Source organism: Myxocyprinus asiaticus, chromosome 47 (genome assembly GCF_019703515.2).
Source record: "Myxocyprinus asiaticus isolate MX2 ecotype Aquarium Trade chromosome 47, UBuf_Myxa_2, whole genome shotgun sequence".
Classification (NCBI taxonomy): Eukaryota; Metazoa; Chordata; class Actinopteri; order Cypriniformes; family Catostomidae; genus Myxocyprinus; species Myxocyprinus asiaticus.
In genome coordinates, this window is record NC_059390.1 from 21024871 (window position 1) to 21041370 (window position 16500).

The window sequence follows — 16500 nt, forward strand, 5'->3', positions numbered from 1 at the left end:
TCTGAATTTCCTGTTCTCTTTTAGAGTCCCACTGCAACAATCAAAAGAGCAACACCCACTTAATTTTGAATTCAGGGATATTAAAACCATCTTAATTTTGTGGGTGAATGAGACTTTCTAATAATACAAACACTTTAAAGCACAAGTGGTCATTTTAAACACAATGAGACCGAGCAACAGGAGCCAAGAGATGTTATTGGTGTGGGATGTCCCACGTCTAATATAATAATTGTTTCCCAAAAACAGCCTTCTCTCAAAGCACAGAGAGCAGCTTCATGGGAAAAGAGTCAGCATGATGTAGACAAGTCCATTGGTAGGGTTTTATTATTATCATTTTAAATCATATTTGGCCAAAAGAGATAAAAACTTAGTATCTTCATTGTTTTTTTTTCATATATTGCTCGTATTACATTTAAAAATAACTGATTAATATCAGGTAGTTTTAAATATCAAGATTTTGGGTTAAATGTATATGAATATGTAATGTACAGTATATATATTAGGTGCTGTGTCTGGTTCCCATTTGATTTCACCATTTCCACTATTTTAATCACTTTTTAACTCTGAGGTTCACTTTAATAGCCCTATATGTCAACAGAATTTTTAAAAGTACAACAAAAATCCACTGATGAGGTTATAAACTTCATGCATAGTAATTATACAAGAATTTGTTTTTAAATTAGCTAATGTAAATAAATGTAATATGTCACACAGCAAGACTTGAAATTTTATCACAACTACCCTAATATAACCTATACAAATTCAAGAATGTTTTCTTTAAAAGATATGTACATACTGTATTAGTCTCTACAGTGTATGAGTGTGAATGTGGCTTGTTGTATGTTTGCATATCTCTTCTACAGTTTCTTTGAAGCCATAGTCACTTTATGAAGGTGCCTCCTGTTTTAGGACTACAGTATTTATTTTGGGCTTGTTCATGAACTGCTTGTGCTTACATTTGTACATTAAAAATGTAATAAATTACATTATGCATGAAATAATTAACTTCGGACACCAAAATGACCCTTTACCCTTGTGTCCCAAGCCCCCATCTTTGTTTCAAACTACGTCAGTCTGTGAGAATACATGAGTCACATTTTGAAGCCTTTTTAAGGATGGTTCTTTAGTTTCTATGACAACCGCAATCTATTACCATGGAGACCTTGGAGTCAGATGCAGCTTGCACCAGCTGCTTTTCAAAAGCTGAGTTAAGACAACTTAAATTTCAATCAGTTACACTCCAATGAACACAATTGCTTTCTCCTGGTCTTCATTTTGCAGTTGTTCTGGGTTTTCTTTGTCCACCACTGAGAAGGTGATTGTTATTCACTTTGCTTTGCCATCTTGTTTCAAAATGATAATGAGGTCATTTCACAAAGCCGAGTTGTCCTTGGTGTTAAGTCTACAAAGGATACAAATCTTTAATATAGATATATCACTCTATATACAAAGTACAGATCTTTAAAAGTGGTTGAAGAGAGATGTGTAACATCTGCAACAGTGATATTACCATGTGGTTTGGGAGAGATGTGATGTCAGCCATCAAGAGAAATGCTGCAAAAACAATGCATCAACATATATCAATATCAACAGATAAGACTAAAGCCTATGTATGTACATGATTTGTATTTCATAAAAACAATGATTAATGTAGGGCTTGTACCTTTCACTGGCTCTTGCTGTAATACATTTTGAGCAAAGCACACTTCAGAGGCCCCCCCCCCATTCTATTTAAATCCAAATATTATGTGCCAAACCACCCTTAACTCATTACAGTATATGTATGATAATTAAACAGATTTGAAGACAAGGGCAAAAAAACAAACAAACAAACAAAAACACAGACACATTATTATAACAAATAATGCCATTTTTATTTTTATGGACCAACTTTAAGTTGTCACCCATCAACAAACCAAATCCACCATAATTCCATTTGAGAAAGAAGTAAGCATTGTTTCAGTCTCTCACATGAACTTTATTTTCCCAAAGTGTCACCTGATTGGACTAATAAATGCAGAAAGAGTAGATCTCAGGCTTCTGGAACCTTGTTGCTGTCCATCCAAGTAATTCCAAGTGCTTTGTCCATTCAGAGGCCTGCTTTATGTCCACAGACTCATAGGAAGTCATACAGATACTTTACCACATCGAAACTTACAGTTCTAGGATGAAGAAAACACAAATTTCACCAAGCTGGTAATTAAACTGTGAGGTAAAATAGCTGTTATCAACCTGAGACCATCACATACACACACCTGGAGATCGCAATAATGAAGTCCAGTGATACTGCACATTTGTATTTGGGAGAGTCCAGCTGGTCATCGTGTCCCACCAGAGTGAGAAGCTGCAGAATAACTAGAGACGTGATCTGCAAGACACACACCAAACTGATCGAATGACAATTTCTGTTCAGGATGGAGCCCAAATCACACCTCTCAACTGCAAAATTGTCTTCCAAAGTAAACTGTACTAGATACAGGGTTCCCACTCTTTTTGACTGACGAATTTCAAGTTGTTTGTGATTACTTAATTACATAATTTTATAGAGACTGCAGTCAAAAAGAGCAACTTCTAGTTGATGCATAGTAAGGAAAAAATATTTTTACAATGGAAATTTCCATGACTTTCAAAGGTTACATTGTTTGAACTTTTCAGGCCTGGAAATCACCACTTTAAAATTCCCTGATATTTCTCAGCTAATTGTTACACTCCTGTCTACCATACTTCATAAACTTGGATAAGGTTGATTCATTGATTCCTTCATTTATTCAGGAAAATTAATTACATTATCTTGACTTCATATATAAATTAACTATTAACTAGCATGAAAATGAAAAAACACTGCCACCAAGTGTCCAATATGAGCAAAAGTCTCATTTTTGCTGCCACAATGAATATAAACCATGTTAAAATGACCTCATCTGAGCTAACTAATATTAATGATATAGTAGCTTTACCTAAAACATGATAATGTGCCAAAACGCATCATTTGATTTATTAAACTACCTGTGAAAAGATACTGGCTGTAGGTGCAACTCTGCTGTCAACCACACTGTAAAATATGGCCAACAATCTGTCAAGTGGAAAAGGCTTCGGTCCTAACAGATGGTTACTAGTCTGCAGGAGACAAACAGAAATTGAGAAAACAGAAAGGCAGAGAGGCACAGAGAGAAAGATGGAGAGATTATGCAAGAGGAGTGATGAACAGTGAATAAGTAGCAATCCCTCACCTTCTCATGTTTCTTCAAGAAATTAGTCTTTTTTAGTTTCCCGTGACTCTGTGACAAAAGGAAAGAGCCATTCTTCAGTAATCAGATTAGTTCATGGCGGTACATTCAGATCCACTGAGATCAAGAAAACAGACGTCCTCTTACAAACTAAAAAGTCATGTTGGCAAAAAGAAGGGATCACATTAGTCAGACCTTGACAAAGAAACGTCGATCTGTGCGGGCGGGATTATAGGATGCCAGGTAAGCAGCGATCAGAAGAAACTTGGAGTAATAAGGCAGCTCTATGTGAGCATGGGCTGAGAGACCTATAGAGGCAGGAAGAGACTTTTCATTGGCAGATGCAAAACATCAGTGTCTACATTTCAAGGAACAGAATTTGTTTGCAAATTAAGAAATGAGAATTCACAGAGAAATGATCACGCAATAAAAAAAAAAATCCAACCAGGACAAAATACCAGTAGAACTTGAAGTTCATCGGTTTTCTTTCACAGAAGAGCAAGAAACAGGTTAAAACAAACTAGATTTTTATATTTTCTGCAGGAAATATTAGTGACGCATGCCCGTGCAGAACTCACTGCCACAATGCAAGGCTGTCCTGGGTGTTTGTCAGGGCATTTCCAAGTGAAAGTCAAAAGAGCCCACCCCCATGTCACTAAACATGGCTCAGGTCCCTCTTTCAACGCAAGTCTACGAGTTACCAATGTTTTGCCAGGCAATAATCTGATCACTTAGAAAACTAATAGCACACCAGGGTCAGAAATTAAGGAGGGTTTGTGGCAAAAATGCCCCTGAAATTTAAAACGGTTCAGTTTCTTTCTTTCTTTCTTTTTATATAACATCTGATATAGTTCTTAACCTTCTATTCTAAGTAGAGGTGTACATCAGGCGTTTCACGGGAAGCCCTGCTGACGCGCTTAGCACTCAAAGTCAAATGAATGTAATAAGGTTGCTTCATCGCCTAACGGAAATGCGTACGGACATGGCTGACATGAGAGTATTAAAATAAAGGTACATCTTAAAAAAATGTCTATATCGATATTTACACATTGTATCGATAACATTGGATTGTTGGTTATTGGATCGATGGATCGTTACACCCCTAATTCTCAGCTTAGTTATTACTTATCACATAAAAACATGATTTGATATTGATTTTATGAGTAGTTGGTTTATTCTTAATCTAATTAAAACTGAGACCTTATACAAATTAATTAACTTTCAAGCATTCAAGAATGACAGTATATATATATATATATTTTTTAGATATTTAGAAAAAAAAAAAAGCTCTCATAAATGTAAAAAATGCCTCTGAAAATTAAAAGAATATTACATGTTCAATACAAGGTAAGCTCAATTGACAGCATTTGAGGCATAATGTTGATTACCACAAAAAAATACTAATAAAATTTTTTATAAAAAAATTAATTACAAATTCTGAGTAACAGTGAGGCACCTTCATTGGAAGTGAATGGAGCCAATCCATAAAAATTAGAACTCACTTTTTCAAAAGTATAGCCACAAAACGTAAACAATATGAGTGTTACCATGATTTTAGTGTGATAAAAACAATTACTAACCTTTTCTGTGTAAAGTTGTCAAATTTTACAGCTTTGATGCCATGACGACATAACACTGTTAACACTAAAACGACCATAAAAACGACGATTTAAATCACTTTAAAGCTCAAATAATACATGAGTTTTAACAGAAGAATTAATGCAAGTGCTTTACTAAAATTATAAGCTTCACATTTCGGCCTCGAAAACCTAAAAAATTGGCTACATTTACTTCCATCGTAAGTGCCTCAATGTAACCTTGATTTTTTTAAAGAAAAGGAGGGTAAAGTCAAAATTATTCTAAGTTACAGTAATCAACATTATGCAACAAATGCTGTCGATTGAGCTTAACTTGAATTGAACCTGGAATATTCCTTTAAATCCAAGGGGCAATTATTACCCCTTTATGGTCAATTTAATTTGACACTGTAGCGCACTTCTCAAGACGTACGATTTGAGGTATCCTTCAATAATATCACAGTTTTATGGAGACCAAACAGTCTTTAAAAACTGTGAATTTAAATGGGGAATCCAGAAATAATAAAAGCTACATAATGTAGAAGGGTTGGCATTCCTCAGAACATGTAATATTTAATTCCTATTCTTTTGTCATTTTCACATATCCTTCATGTCCCTGCAAGACAAGTTTAATATTGTTCAAGTCCCAAACCGTAAGTATGAGCACTGAGCAATAATAATAGTTGTGCACATTTCACATTGACTTCATGTGCTTGCTTAGCAAACACTACTATTAAATGAAGTCGTCATCATCAGGATAGCACATCAGTTAGTGCGTGGTGAGAGGGCCAATATAAGTAGAAATCTTGGCAGTCTTTCCAGGAAAAGCACTGGACCCAGTTTTTATCATGTCCTGGCAGCACTTGGCAGGGCCAGCAGATGGCCTGTGTGTGCGTGACCAAAGGCTCTGCTGTCCAGTCTGATTGTGTAGACAAGCGAGTTTGTGTGTGTGTGTACCTCTGGGGGTCGTGGCCTCCTTTTCGTCCATCTGCTGCTGCTCCCATTGGATGCTGATTGCAGTAAACACAAACACGCACTCAGCAGCTGAGATGACACATTTCTCAGGAAACAACTCATGCACAGCCTCAAATCAGCTGTGATGACTTTACAAGAATTACACAGCACAACTAACAGACCTGGACACCTCTCGGAGGTAAACCGTCTGCATGGCTCTCTGCAGATGGGGCTCAATGTTTCTCCATAACTTGTGAATATCACTCTCTGTGGCTGTGGGAAAAACAAAACATGCTCCTAAACACAGAGTAATGACACTGTTCAAAAGATGGTGTAATATGTTATATACTATAGGTCTGTCAATTGATCAAAATGTTTATTAGAGATTAAATGCATGCTATGTGAAATAAATAGGTTTGATAATTTGATCTGATGGTTTGGATGAGTTTGTAGACATTACAGAAGACAGAATAAAACAGATATAGTGGCAAATGGAATAAATGCGTAAAAAGCGTTAAAAATAAGCGTTAAGGCCTAAATCTACTCTACGTAAGTATGTGAACGTAGATGCGATCGATTGGCCTCCGCATTGCCAAAGCGTGGTCCAGTTGTACATGCTTAACGTGCATTCTTGCGTTACTATGGAGGTCACAAACCTCAATAATCAAGGGGGCGGTAGAGTTATTTTCAAAACGTCTTTGCCATTGAACTGGAAGTGTTCTTATTCAGTTAGGTTGCTACAAATATTCTGACTAACTTACCTGCTCAGAAATATTATCTTCAAACTGTTGCTCCACCATGACAGTAGTTGACTTGAAAGAGAAAACTCACTGTAGAAGTGGACAGTTAACACTAACCGTGCAATAGCACTCCTTGTGGCAACGTTGTGATTGCAACATGTACTTGTGTTGGGTTATGAATTGCTCAGACACATTTCAGAATGCATCAATGCGTGAAATCGAGCTCAAGATGCATCTGCGATCACATACTTGCATAGAGTATGTAGCGGCCCTATTTAATTTATTGCATGTGTTAACTTGTTAATTTGTACAACTCGAAATTTTCAAATAAATGAACTTCAAGAGAATAAAGAATTTCAGTGAATAACGCCTTGAGTTTCGGTCTTTTCCTTACTAAAAAACAAACAAAACAAGAACTATTGTATATCTTTAAAAGACTTAGAGCAGACCACACAAGAATGGATGACTTTCATAGTACTTGTTTTGAGCTGGACAACCCCAGTCCCAATCCACATATACAAGCTTGGGCATTCAGTTAAATAACTGTATGTTCCGCAGAAATTTCCACACAAGAAATATCATACAGATTCTGAACAACATAAGGGTGAGTAGATTTTAAAAAAATTGAAATTCAGTTTTTTTTGGTGTACTGTCCCTTTAATTGAAACAAAGAAACCGTGACATATTTACTGGAAGGATCCCTCTATTGTCTTGAGTTTAAATACTTTACCCTCTCCCTTCTCCAGGGGTTCACAGAACTTGGGGAAATTCAGTGCAGCCTGTTTTAAAATAAATAAGCTAGATTAAGTACATTAAATCTTCAAGAGGCTGGTAAAGCAGCAAAAGCACTCTTTGGTTTATGGCCATAAAATCTGCTACAAACTAACTGCTTGGTTAAATACTGCAGACTCAGATTAAGGGTGCGTGTGATCTCACCAGGTGCCGGAGTTCTCTCAGATCCCGACACACAGAAAAAAAAACTCCAAGCAGTATGTTGATGTAGGAGGCATAGAGCTCAGGGGTGTAGGATGGGTGATGGTCCTGAGACAGGATCTGAACTAGCTCCGCTGAGGGACCAGACAACAGTTTTTTCAGTGTACATGTCCTCAATCACTCCTTTCATGCCTGAATACAGTAATCTCAATTCTATAGAAGTGAAATCTAACAGACAATATCAAATCAATCAACCTATGATCAGTTTGACTGTCTGATTGGTCCGTTAGTGCTAGATTATGCAGTACATGTCTAATCAAAGCTTAATTTGATACCCATTCCTCATTAACTACGTTTCCATCCAAGGTTTATTTATTTTTTGCGACAAAAAGTGTAGCACATCAAAAAGTTTACCGATATAGCTGTTGGAAACGTAAATTATCGCTAACATTTCACAAGTGTCAACATAATATTTTTCCGTCTGACTCTAGCGCATAAACTCTATGTCGATACTTCAAATGTCACAAAAAACTGGTTTGGAAACACTTTTTGTCGAAAAAATTGGCATTAACGCAAAAATATAGTGTCACATGACAGAATTTACCCTTGACAAGGTATACATCCTTGAAAGCCAGTTTATAGTATGTGAAGCATTACTCGCACCGTTATGGATTGGTCTTAATGGCATACCTGCACAGATCTGATGCTGCAAACACATCTGTGTCATGACACTTCCAGGAGTGCCAACACAAATATCTTGTATCATGCACCTGTCATTGACAAGTGCACGGAGAACAAATGAATGGCCACTCTTTGTGATTAATGTAATCGCGGTAGACATCCGTTTATTTATTAAAGTTGTTTTTCCACACCAATCAAAATAATAGACAGCAGTCATGGAATAAGCCCACAATAAAACAAGCATATAATTTCTATGCACAAAGATGTTTTAAATTAAAAATAAATACACAATATTAGGAGAAAAGCTTCAGTGTGCTTTTCTGGAACACTAACATAGCCCAATTCTATAAAATTATTGTTTAGCTTACTTTTGAAAAAATGCCAGCAAAATTCCCTGTATTAAATGAATTACCAAACGAATAAAGCATTAAATTAAAAAAATTAAAAACCAAACAAAAAAAAAATATTGTTAGGCCTATATATGCCTTTTCTTTACACAAACTCAAATTAGCCTTACTCTGTTCTGGTGACGAAAAAAGTCGGCTGAATGACATTCTCAGAATGTTCTACACTTTTTCAAGGCTATCAGAACTATTTGTTCAATGCTGAGTTCACTTTCAGAAAATGAGCTTTTGAACATTTTAAAATGTTTAAATCTTTTAAATCGAACCCTCTTTACCTCGGATCGCATTTGCTGAGCTTCTTCAGAAAATGTAAATTGCATTATGACGCTAAAATGTATTTTAGATGACAATCAAGTTCAGTTGGTCGTTAAACGTTGCTGGACAGATATGCAGGACATAATGCAGCTGTGATGGCAATGCTTTAGATTATATGACTGTTCAAAATAGCCTGTTGAATATCAGGAATGTATCATATGTAAACCCTGAAATTACACCGCATCAGTTTTTCTTTAATATCTGTGCACACAGTACATACACATCGATGGATGGTCCTTATACTACGACCGAAAGTTTCCCCCACTACTTGGTGCAGGTTGTCAGCTTGAACAGGGCATGACGATTCGCTTTCGGGTCGGAACCGGTCACAACCTTCGATAGGCGCAACATCAGGACCAATATTACAGTCCTATCAGAAGGGCAACTGCTCCCTTTTGATTGCAATTCCTCCTCTTCTTATTGCATTTATTTGTGAAATTAAAATGACAATAAGCTGTCTAATTTCAATGAATTGTCTCAATACTCTCCCCATTTTACCAAAACTTCAGAGGAAACAAATTAGGGACATCTTGGAGTAGAATTAGTGATAAACATACATTTCTGGACGGAAACGGCTTAAGGGCAGATTTCTTTTGCGATAAACCAAAACTTATGCGACAAAGTGTTTTTTAGGCATGACGTCATCACGCACACCATTTTTATCAATAAAAGGCCATTTGAATGGAAACAGGCAGAAGACGGCAAATTTCGCAAAACATTTTTTTACGCATTTTCACTTTGTCGATAACAAAATAGCGCGAAAAGTGGATGGAAACTAGGTTATTGTTACAGATCTTTTGTCCCCTCTTACCTTTACTGTAGTCAGGGAAATGAAAGAGCAGAGGTTCAAAGCAGCCGGTGTTGGGCCTAAACTTCTCCCAGACAATTTCACTAAGCAGGATAACTGTCACGTTATCATCAACCTGGCACAGAGTTAATTAAGTCCATAATCAGGAGTTTACATTCTCTACTGCATGACAACAACTGCTAACAGCTAAATGAAAAAATATAAAGAAAGATAATACCAGGGTTCGTACAGATGCTTCAAAGTTAAATTCAAGGACTTTCAAGCACATTTTTATTTGTTTTCAAGGACTCTGCTCGAGATGTCATTAAAACAAATTGTATTATTTATTATATTCATTCAGTTAATTTATTTATATAAAACTCCACTTATTACAAGTACAATAAGCATCATTAACTACATATTCTCACAGTAACAATTCTTGGTTCATTCATGACGAAACTGATGTGCAATTGAAGTGTGCTCCCATAAAACGCACTTCGCTTTCCAACAAAAGTGAATAACTGGGTCCGTAAACAGTAGTCCATATGACTCGTGCTATGTTCCATGTTTTCTAAAGTCACACAACAAAATTATGTGAGGAACTGACCCAAATTGCAAATGGGTGATTCTCAAAAAATGTTGACTTTCCAAATTACAAAATATTGAAATTTTCCATTTAGTTCAGTTTTTGCCTATAAACGTTGAAGGTAAACATTTTGTAACAAGTTGACATTAATTTTTATTCATAAAGGACAACTTGACTGTTGTTCTTTCTTTTATTATTTAATTTTGTTTCACGAACGAAGCAAGTTAACACTATGTTAACACTAACGAGGGTTAAATGGGTTACAACACCACATTTTGAGGGTTCAATGGGGTACAACACCAAATATTTTTGTGTGAAAATATTAGTTAAAATGTGAATAACTTTTTAACATGCTGGGAAAAAATCACTATATGGATATTTAAGCAACCTCTGAACTTAAACCTTAAAAATTATTTTCTACAACTTTTTGTATTTAAATTTTTTTTTAAAACAAACACATTTTTTTTTTTAACACTGATAAAACCAATAAAATGAAATCAAGGAACAAACATTCTTTTTAAATTATTAAAATTAATAATAATAAATTTGTTTTGCTTTTTTGCACACCTATTCGGCCTTGCACTAATGCTTTTAATAAAAATAAGTACAAAATAAATACACAAATATCTTTACATGTCACAAGTGGTGTACCAGATGAAGGGAAGGATTTTTTTCAGGCAATTAACAATTTCAAATATATTTTCTAAAAAATTTGCAAAACAGAGTCAAGCCATTTAATATCATTAAAGGTTCATTTAAAAAAAAAAAAAAAAAAAATTCCTATTTGAAAGCTTTTTCATGACTAAAAAAGTCAAGGGACATGTTTGTCAACATATTTTGATATTGACCCAAATGTTGTCAGAAATAACCTATTTTGTGAGACACAAAGCTTTCTTTACGTAAGGGGGCGGTAAATGGCTCACATAACTGAACCCTCCATTGATCTGCATTCAAATCATTCAAACGTTTTACATCTCATATAATTTTTCCACTCTGGAGAGTAAATTGTAATTAAAACTGATAATTGCAAGGATTCGTACTTGTTAAATCCGCAACAGCAGTATCTATAAAATATATATTTTTTAAATCCTCCAGTAACAATTGATTGTGATTGGCCCATTCTGAACAGCGCTGCCAAAAGTAACAGGTGCCACGTGACAGCGCCGTCTATGCGCTGCCTGCTTCAGCAGTGGTCTAGTGGTCTGTCGTCATGTTTTTCCAAAAATAAATAAATACATTTCATTTATTAAATGATTTAAACAACGTATTTTAAAATTTTCTATAATTCAAGAACTTTTTAAGCACCTCTTGGTAAAAATTGCTATTTTCAAGGGTTTTCCAGGACTTAAATTTGAAAAAGCCAAATTCAATTACTTCAAGCACTTTGTACAAACCCTGTAATACTAATACAAAAAGGTTCTGTTGTTCAAAAATAGCAGAAAACGTTCCAGTCTTACATAGAAACTTAAAGGGATAGTTCACCCAAAAATGAAAATTCTCTCATCATTTACTCATCCTCATGCCATCCCAGATGTGTATGACTTTCTTTCACCTGCTGAACTCAAATGAAGATTTTAAGAAGAATTGTTCCGCTCAATGCAAGTGAATGGTGGCCAGACTTTGAAGCTCCAAAAAGCACTTAAAGGCAGCATAAAATTAATCCATACGACTCCAGTGGTGTAATCCAGTGGCTCTTAACCTTTCTGACTTCGAGGTCCCCCCAAAGACCAGATAATATTTGAAGGCCCCCTCCCACCACAACTAGATTCCAAAGTTTCAGAAATTGTCAGTTTGTATTTGGTCTAAATACATGGTTTTTAGTATTTCAATTAAGTTAGATTATTTCACTACAAGTTACTGTTATTATTTTTAATCATCCTGTGGCCCCCATGGAACTTTGCTGATGCCCCCTAGTGGGTCCCACCCCCCTGGTTGAGAACTACTGGTTAAATCCATGTCTTCAGAAGCAATATGATAGGTGTGGCTGAGAAACAGATCCATCTTTAAGTCAGTTTTTATTACAAATCTCAACTTTCTACCAGCCCTCCTAAGTGTGTTCATGAGAAGACACACTTTGTTTCTTTGTTTTGGGAGATTTGCATTCTTTGTTCATATCGCCACTTACTGGGCATGTATGATTTATTTATTAATTTCCTTTCCTCTATCCCTCCATTCTTTCTTTTCTCTCTCTTCCCTACCCAGTAGTGGAGATTTATAGTAAAAAGGACTTAAATATTGATCTGTTCTCACCCACACCTATCAAATTGCTTATGAAGATATGGATTAAACCACTGGAGTCTTATTGGTTACTTTTATGCTGACTTTATGTGCTTTCTGGAGCTTCAAAGTTTTGGTCACCATTCACTTGCATTGTCTGGACCAACATAGCTGAAATATTCTTCTAAAAATCTCCTTTTGTATTCTGCAGAAGAAAGTCACACATTTGGGATGGCATGAGGGCGAGAATTTTGAAATGAAATGAGAGAATTTTCATTTTTGGGTGAACTATCCCTTTAAGACCCCTAACAGAGCTTATATCTCTTGTCAGACATAGGCCTATATAAACAGCAGAGTGTTTATTAAACCAGATGTAAACCTACTCTTTCTGATAAAGTAAAGCATTACAGTAAACACGAGTTTGTACCAATTCCTGGAGGCGCAGAAGAACAGGAAGCAGACTGAAATCCATATCTCTCATGCGTTCAGCTTTGTCCAGAATCTACAGGAACATTGCATAAACTTATTTCATATTGCACAACAGCAACATTTTAATCATCACATCGTTAAGTCTCATTGTACAAAGTAGTTAATGATTTTAATTTTATATCCTAAAAACAGAAAAGAACAACAATACAAATCCTCATGCTTGGTCATATGTGATACGAATCCTTCAACAGGATCTAAAGGAGTGTATTATAACGCAACTCACTATATAGCGTGTCTGAGTGGCATGATCTTTCATCTGTTTGTAAAGTCGCACAAAGTCTGACAAAGACGGACAGCGGGGCAGCAACGCCGCAGCATCTGGGCCAAAAAAGGCCAATAACACCTGGTGAAAAAGCAGCCTGGGAGACACACACTCCACACAGTCCACAGAAGCATGGGGAATCTGAAGAAAACAAACACACAGACCACCATAAAGCTAGATTCAATGACTAATCCATATGTAAGAAGTCATTTAAGAAACACTTATACCCAAAGCAATATACACTTATTACAGAGAAGCAACTTCGAACCTGCATAGTCTCAGCCTCAGACGGCATGCCCACGATCTGTTTGCAGACTGTCTGATGTATATTTCACACAAATCTAGAAAGTACTTGTGGACATAACTGTTGGATGCGCATGATTATAAACCACACCTTTTTTAACATGATCTTACCTCCAGGTCCTTCATGATGGAGAGCACCACATGGCTCTTTCCAGTTGATCTATGGCCATAGATGAAGATTGAAGGATAACTGTATTGATCTGGCTGTTGACAAAATAACTATTATTAGTACAAGTTGACAACATGCTAAAAGTATATATGCAAATAGAAATTAAATATGTGCAAAACCTTCATATATTTGTGCATATTCAATTTCTAACTTTTTTGTCCCGAGTGATTTTTATTAAAACTATCAGATTTGATAGTCATATTAAAACGGTCTTGGAAACATTTTACCTAAGCATGCAAAAAAAAAAAAAAAATAACAATTCCTAGGGACATGCTAGCAATGCTTAGCTACATGCTAGTAATGCCTAGCTACATGCTGAAACATGCTTGCAATGACTAAAAACATGCTAGCTACATGCTAAAATGTGCTATAAACACCTAGCTACACACTAGCAATGACTGGCTACATGTTAACACATGCTTGCAATGACTAATGTCATGCTAGCTAAGCCTTGCAACATGCTAAAATGTGCTAGCAACACCTAGCAACACATTAAATCATGCTTGCACAGACTAACAACATGCTAGCTACAAGCTAAGAAAGTGCTAGCAATGCCTTACTACATGCTAAAACATGCTAGCTTTAAATCTTTTAAACTCCTATCTGTCTGTCTGTCTGACTGACTTACTGAAGGTCCTTTAAAACCTTTAACCTACTAGAAAGACTTGAAACTTACAGAACAGGCATTTTCAAGCTGACATCAATGATCAAATTTGTAGAAAAACAATCTAGTTCATTTTTGCCTCTTTTTAAATGTATTTAATATTATTTTTACATATTAAAAATATAAACATATTAGCCTACTACATTTTTAAAACAATGATAATTTAAACAAAGTGTGAAATAAATATAAACCATTTCAAAACTGTATGAAACCTATTTATATTTTTAAAAATTATGATTATCTTTCGTCATTTCCACTATGACCAACAATTTTGCCACAAATAAATTATTTCTTTTTAATTAGTGTACTTGGTTACCAAAGAGACAAACTTGTCAATGAAGAGCATTCATGAAAACATTACATTTGAGACATGAGTGAAGCGTGAATAACAGAAATATCAAATTATGAAAATGGGCATGTAAGCTCTGTAGCACCCCCATTTTCACCTACAGTCACCAAAATTGGTACATATATAGTTCTCATAGAGCCGAACAAATTTCATACTCGCAGTCATTAGCTCCGCCCAACAGAAAGTTGGCCATTTTGGATTTTCTGAAAATCGCAGGCTCTAAACTTTTAAATACTCCTAGTGGATTCATGTGACTGGCAACAAATTTGTGCAACATCATACCAACATTGTAGATGCTAAATTTCGAACAGATTTTTGATATTTTTAACGGTATCTGCATGGCGAAGCAATACATTTATGGCAAAAAATGGGAAACAGGAAGTGTCTTATATCTTGTGTGTGCATTGTGTGATTTTGATGAAAATTCAGCTGTATGTTTGGTAATGGGGGCTGATCGCATGGATGCGGCTAATGTGGGTCATGGTCATAGCATCACCAAATGGCAGCAAGAAGTATGGCACTTTTAACAGACTTTGAAATAGCCCTCTTATGTTTACATAAATTGCTTCAAAATTCTTTAGAATAATGTCAAGACACTGCTGATGTAAAATTGTCAAGGAATATTTGATATCTTAAATACTACTGCCATGGCAATGCATTCATTGTTATTATTCCTTCCTATATTTGGGTGTTTTTGAGGCACTTGGCATGCTTAAAATTTCATGAAATTTTGCACACACATTAGAGTCGTTGGCCATTAGGGCTGGGCAGTTCACGCATAGGTGTGTGTGTGGGGGGCTTTAAAATGGCCGTGTAAGATGGCTTCTGTAGCACCCCCATTTTCATCTACAGTCACCAAAATTGGTACATATATAGTTCTCATCAAGGCGGACAACTTTCATATTTATAGTTATTAGCTATGCCCAACAGGCATTAAATTAATGGCGAAAAATGGGAAACAGGAAGTGTTTCGTATCTTCTGTGTGCAATGTGTGATTTAGATCAAAATTGAGATGTATGTTTAGACTTGGGGGCTAATCACATGGATGTGAATATTTTGAGTCATGGTCATAGCACCACCACCTGGCAGCAGGAAGTGTTGCTCTTACAACAGACTTCAAAATAATCCTCTTATATTTACCCAAATTGCTTCAAAATTGTTTAGAATAATGTCAAATTGCATTGTTTTCCAAAAGCCACCATGGGGAAATGGACCCATGTGTGTTTGTGTGTGTGTGTGTATATATATATATATATATATATATATATATATATATATATATATATATATTTAGCCACAGCAAGACAAGGACATCAGCCACCTTATTCTTTTTTTTTTTTTTTATCAATTCTTATAATGTCGTTTCCACCACAGTATGCTATTAAACATACATATATATATATATATATATATATATATATTAGTATGAGTGCGAAAAGTGAGTATATGTGTTTAAGGGAGTATATTTTCTACAAGTCCACATGTCCAATAAAGTTTTAATGATACAGTAACTCACCTCTCCCATGAGTGCCAGTAGTGAGGTGACCTGTGTCTCTCTACATGGCAGTCTGTCAGTCAGAGAGCGCATTGTGTCCTCAGGATAACCAGCAGACAGCAGCGTTAAAGGCATTATCTGACCATTACAAAACACAAATTCACATCAGTATTCGTTCACAACAATTTAAAAATCCCAGTGCGTTTTAAAACATGTCGTTTAACCAAACTAAGAGTTTAACAGTTTTATTTACAGTTGCAGCGTCCACATCCAGCAGAATAAACTTTACACCTCTTTCCCGCTCTGCAATGCACGCTATGTGTAGTTCTCTACGTATGTGCGTCACG

The 16500-nt window shown here is 35.7% G+C and overlaps 1 protein-coding gene across 3 annotated transcripts; it reads right to left on the reverse strand.

Annotated features, from left to right (window-relative positions):
* Nucleotides 1-1254: 1254 nt before the first annotated feature.
* orc5 (origin recognition complex, subunit 5) lies at nucleotides 1255-16489 on the reverse strand. 3 transcript variants are annotated; one of them, XR_007896461.1, is made up of 17 exons: nucleotides 16407-16489; nucleotides 16175-16291; nucleotides 13587-13679; nucleotides 13134-13313; nucleotides 12849-12923; nucleotides 9643-9754; nucleotides 7435-7565; nucleotides 7229-7277; nucleotides 5941-6031; nucleotides 5762-5814; nucleotides 3423-3535; nucleotides 3231-3278; nucleotides 3007-3117; nucleotides 2256-2368; nucleotides 1664-2162; nucleotides 1511-1554; nucleotides 1255-1402 (listed from the first exon to the last, which is right to left on the reverse strand). XR_007896461.1 is itself a non-coding variant. In XM_051691174.1 (15 exons), exons 2-15 carry the CDS (start codon nucleotides 16286-16288, stop codon nucleotides 2117-2119), a joined length of 1329 nt encoding a protein of 442 aa, XP_051547134.1. In that variant the 5' UTR covers nucleotides 16289-16291; nucleotides 16407-16489; the 3' UTR covers nucleotides 1439-2116. The 3 variants fall into 3 exon arrangements, 1 of the variants encoding a protein (XP_051547134.1); XR_007896460.1 differs by having other exon boundaries at nucleotides 1511-2162; XM_051691174.1 differs by lacking the exon at nucleotides 1255-1402 and having other exon boundaries at nucleotides 1439-2162.
* Between the last annotated feature and the right edge of the window lie 11 nt (nucleotides 16490-16500).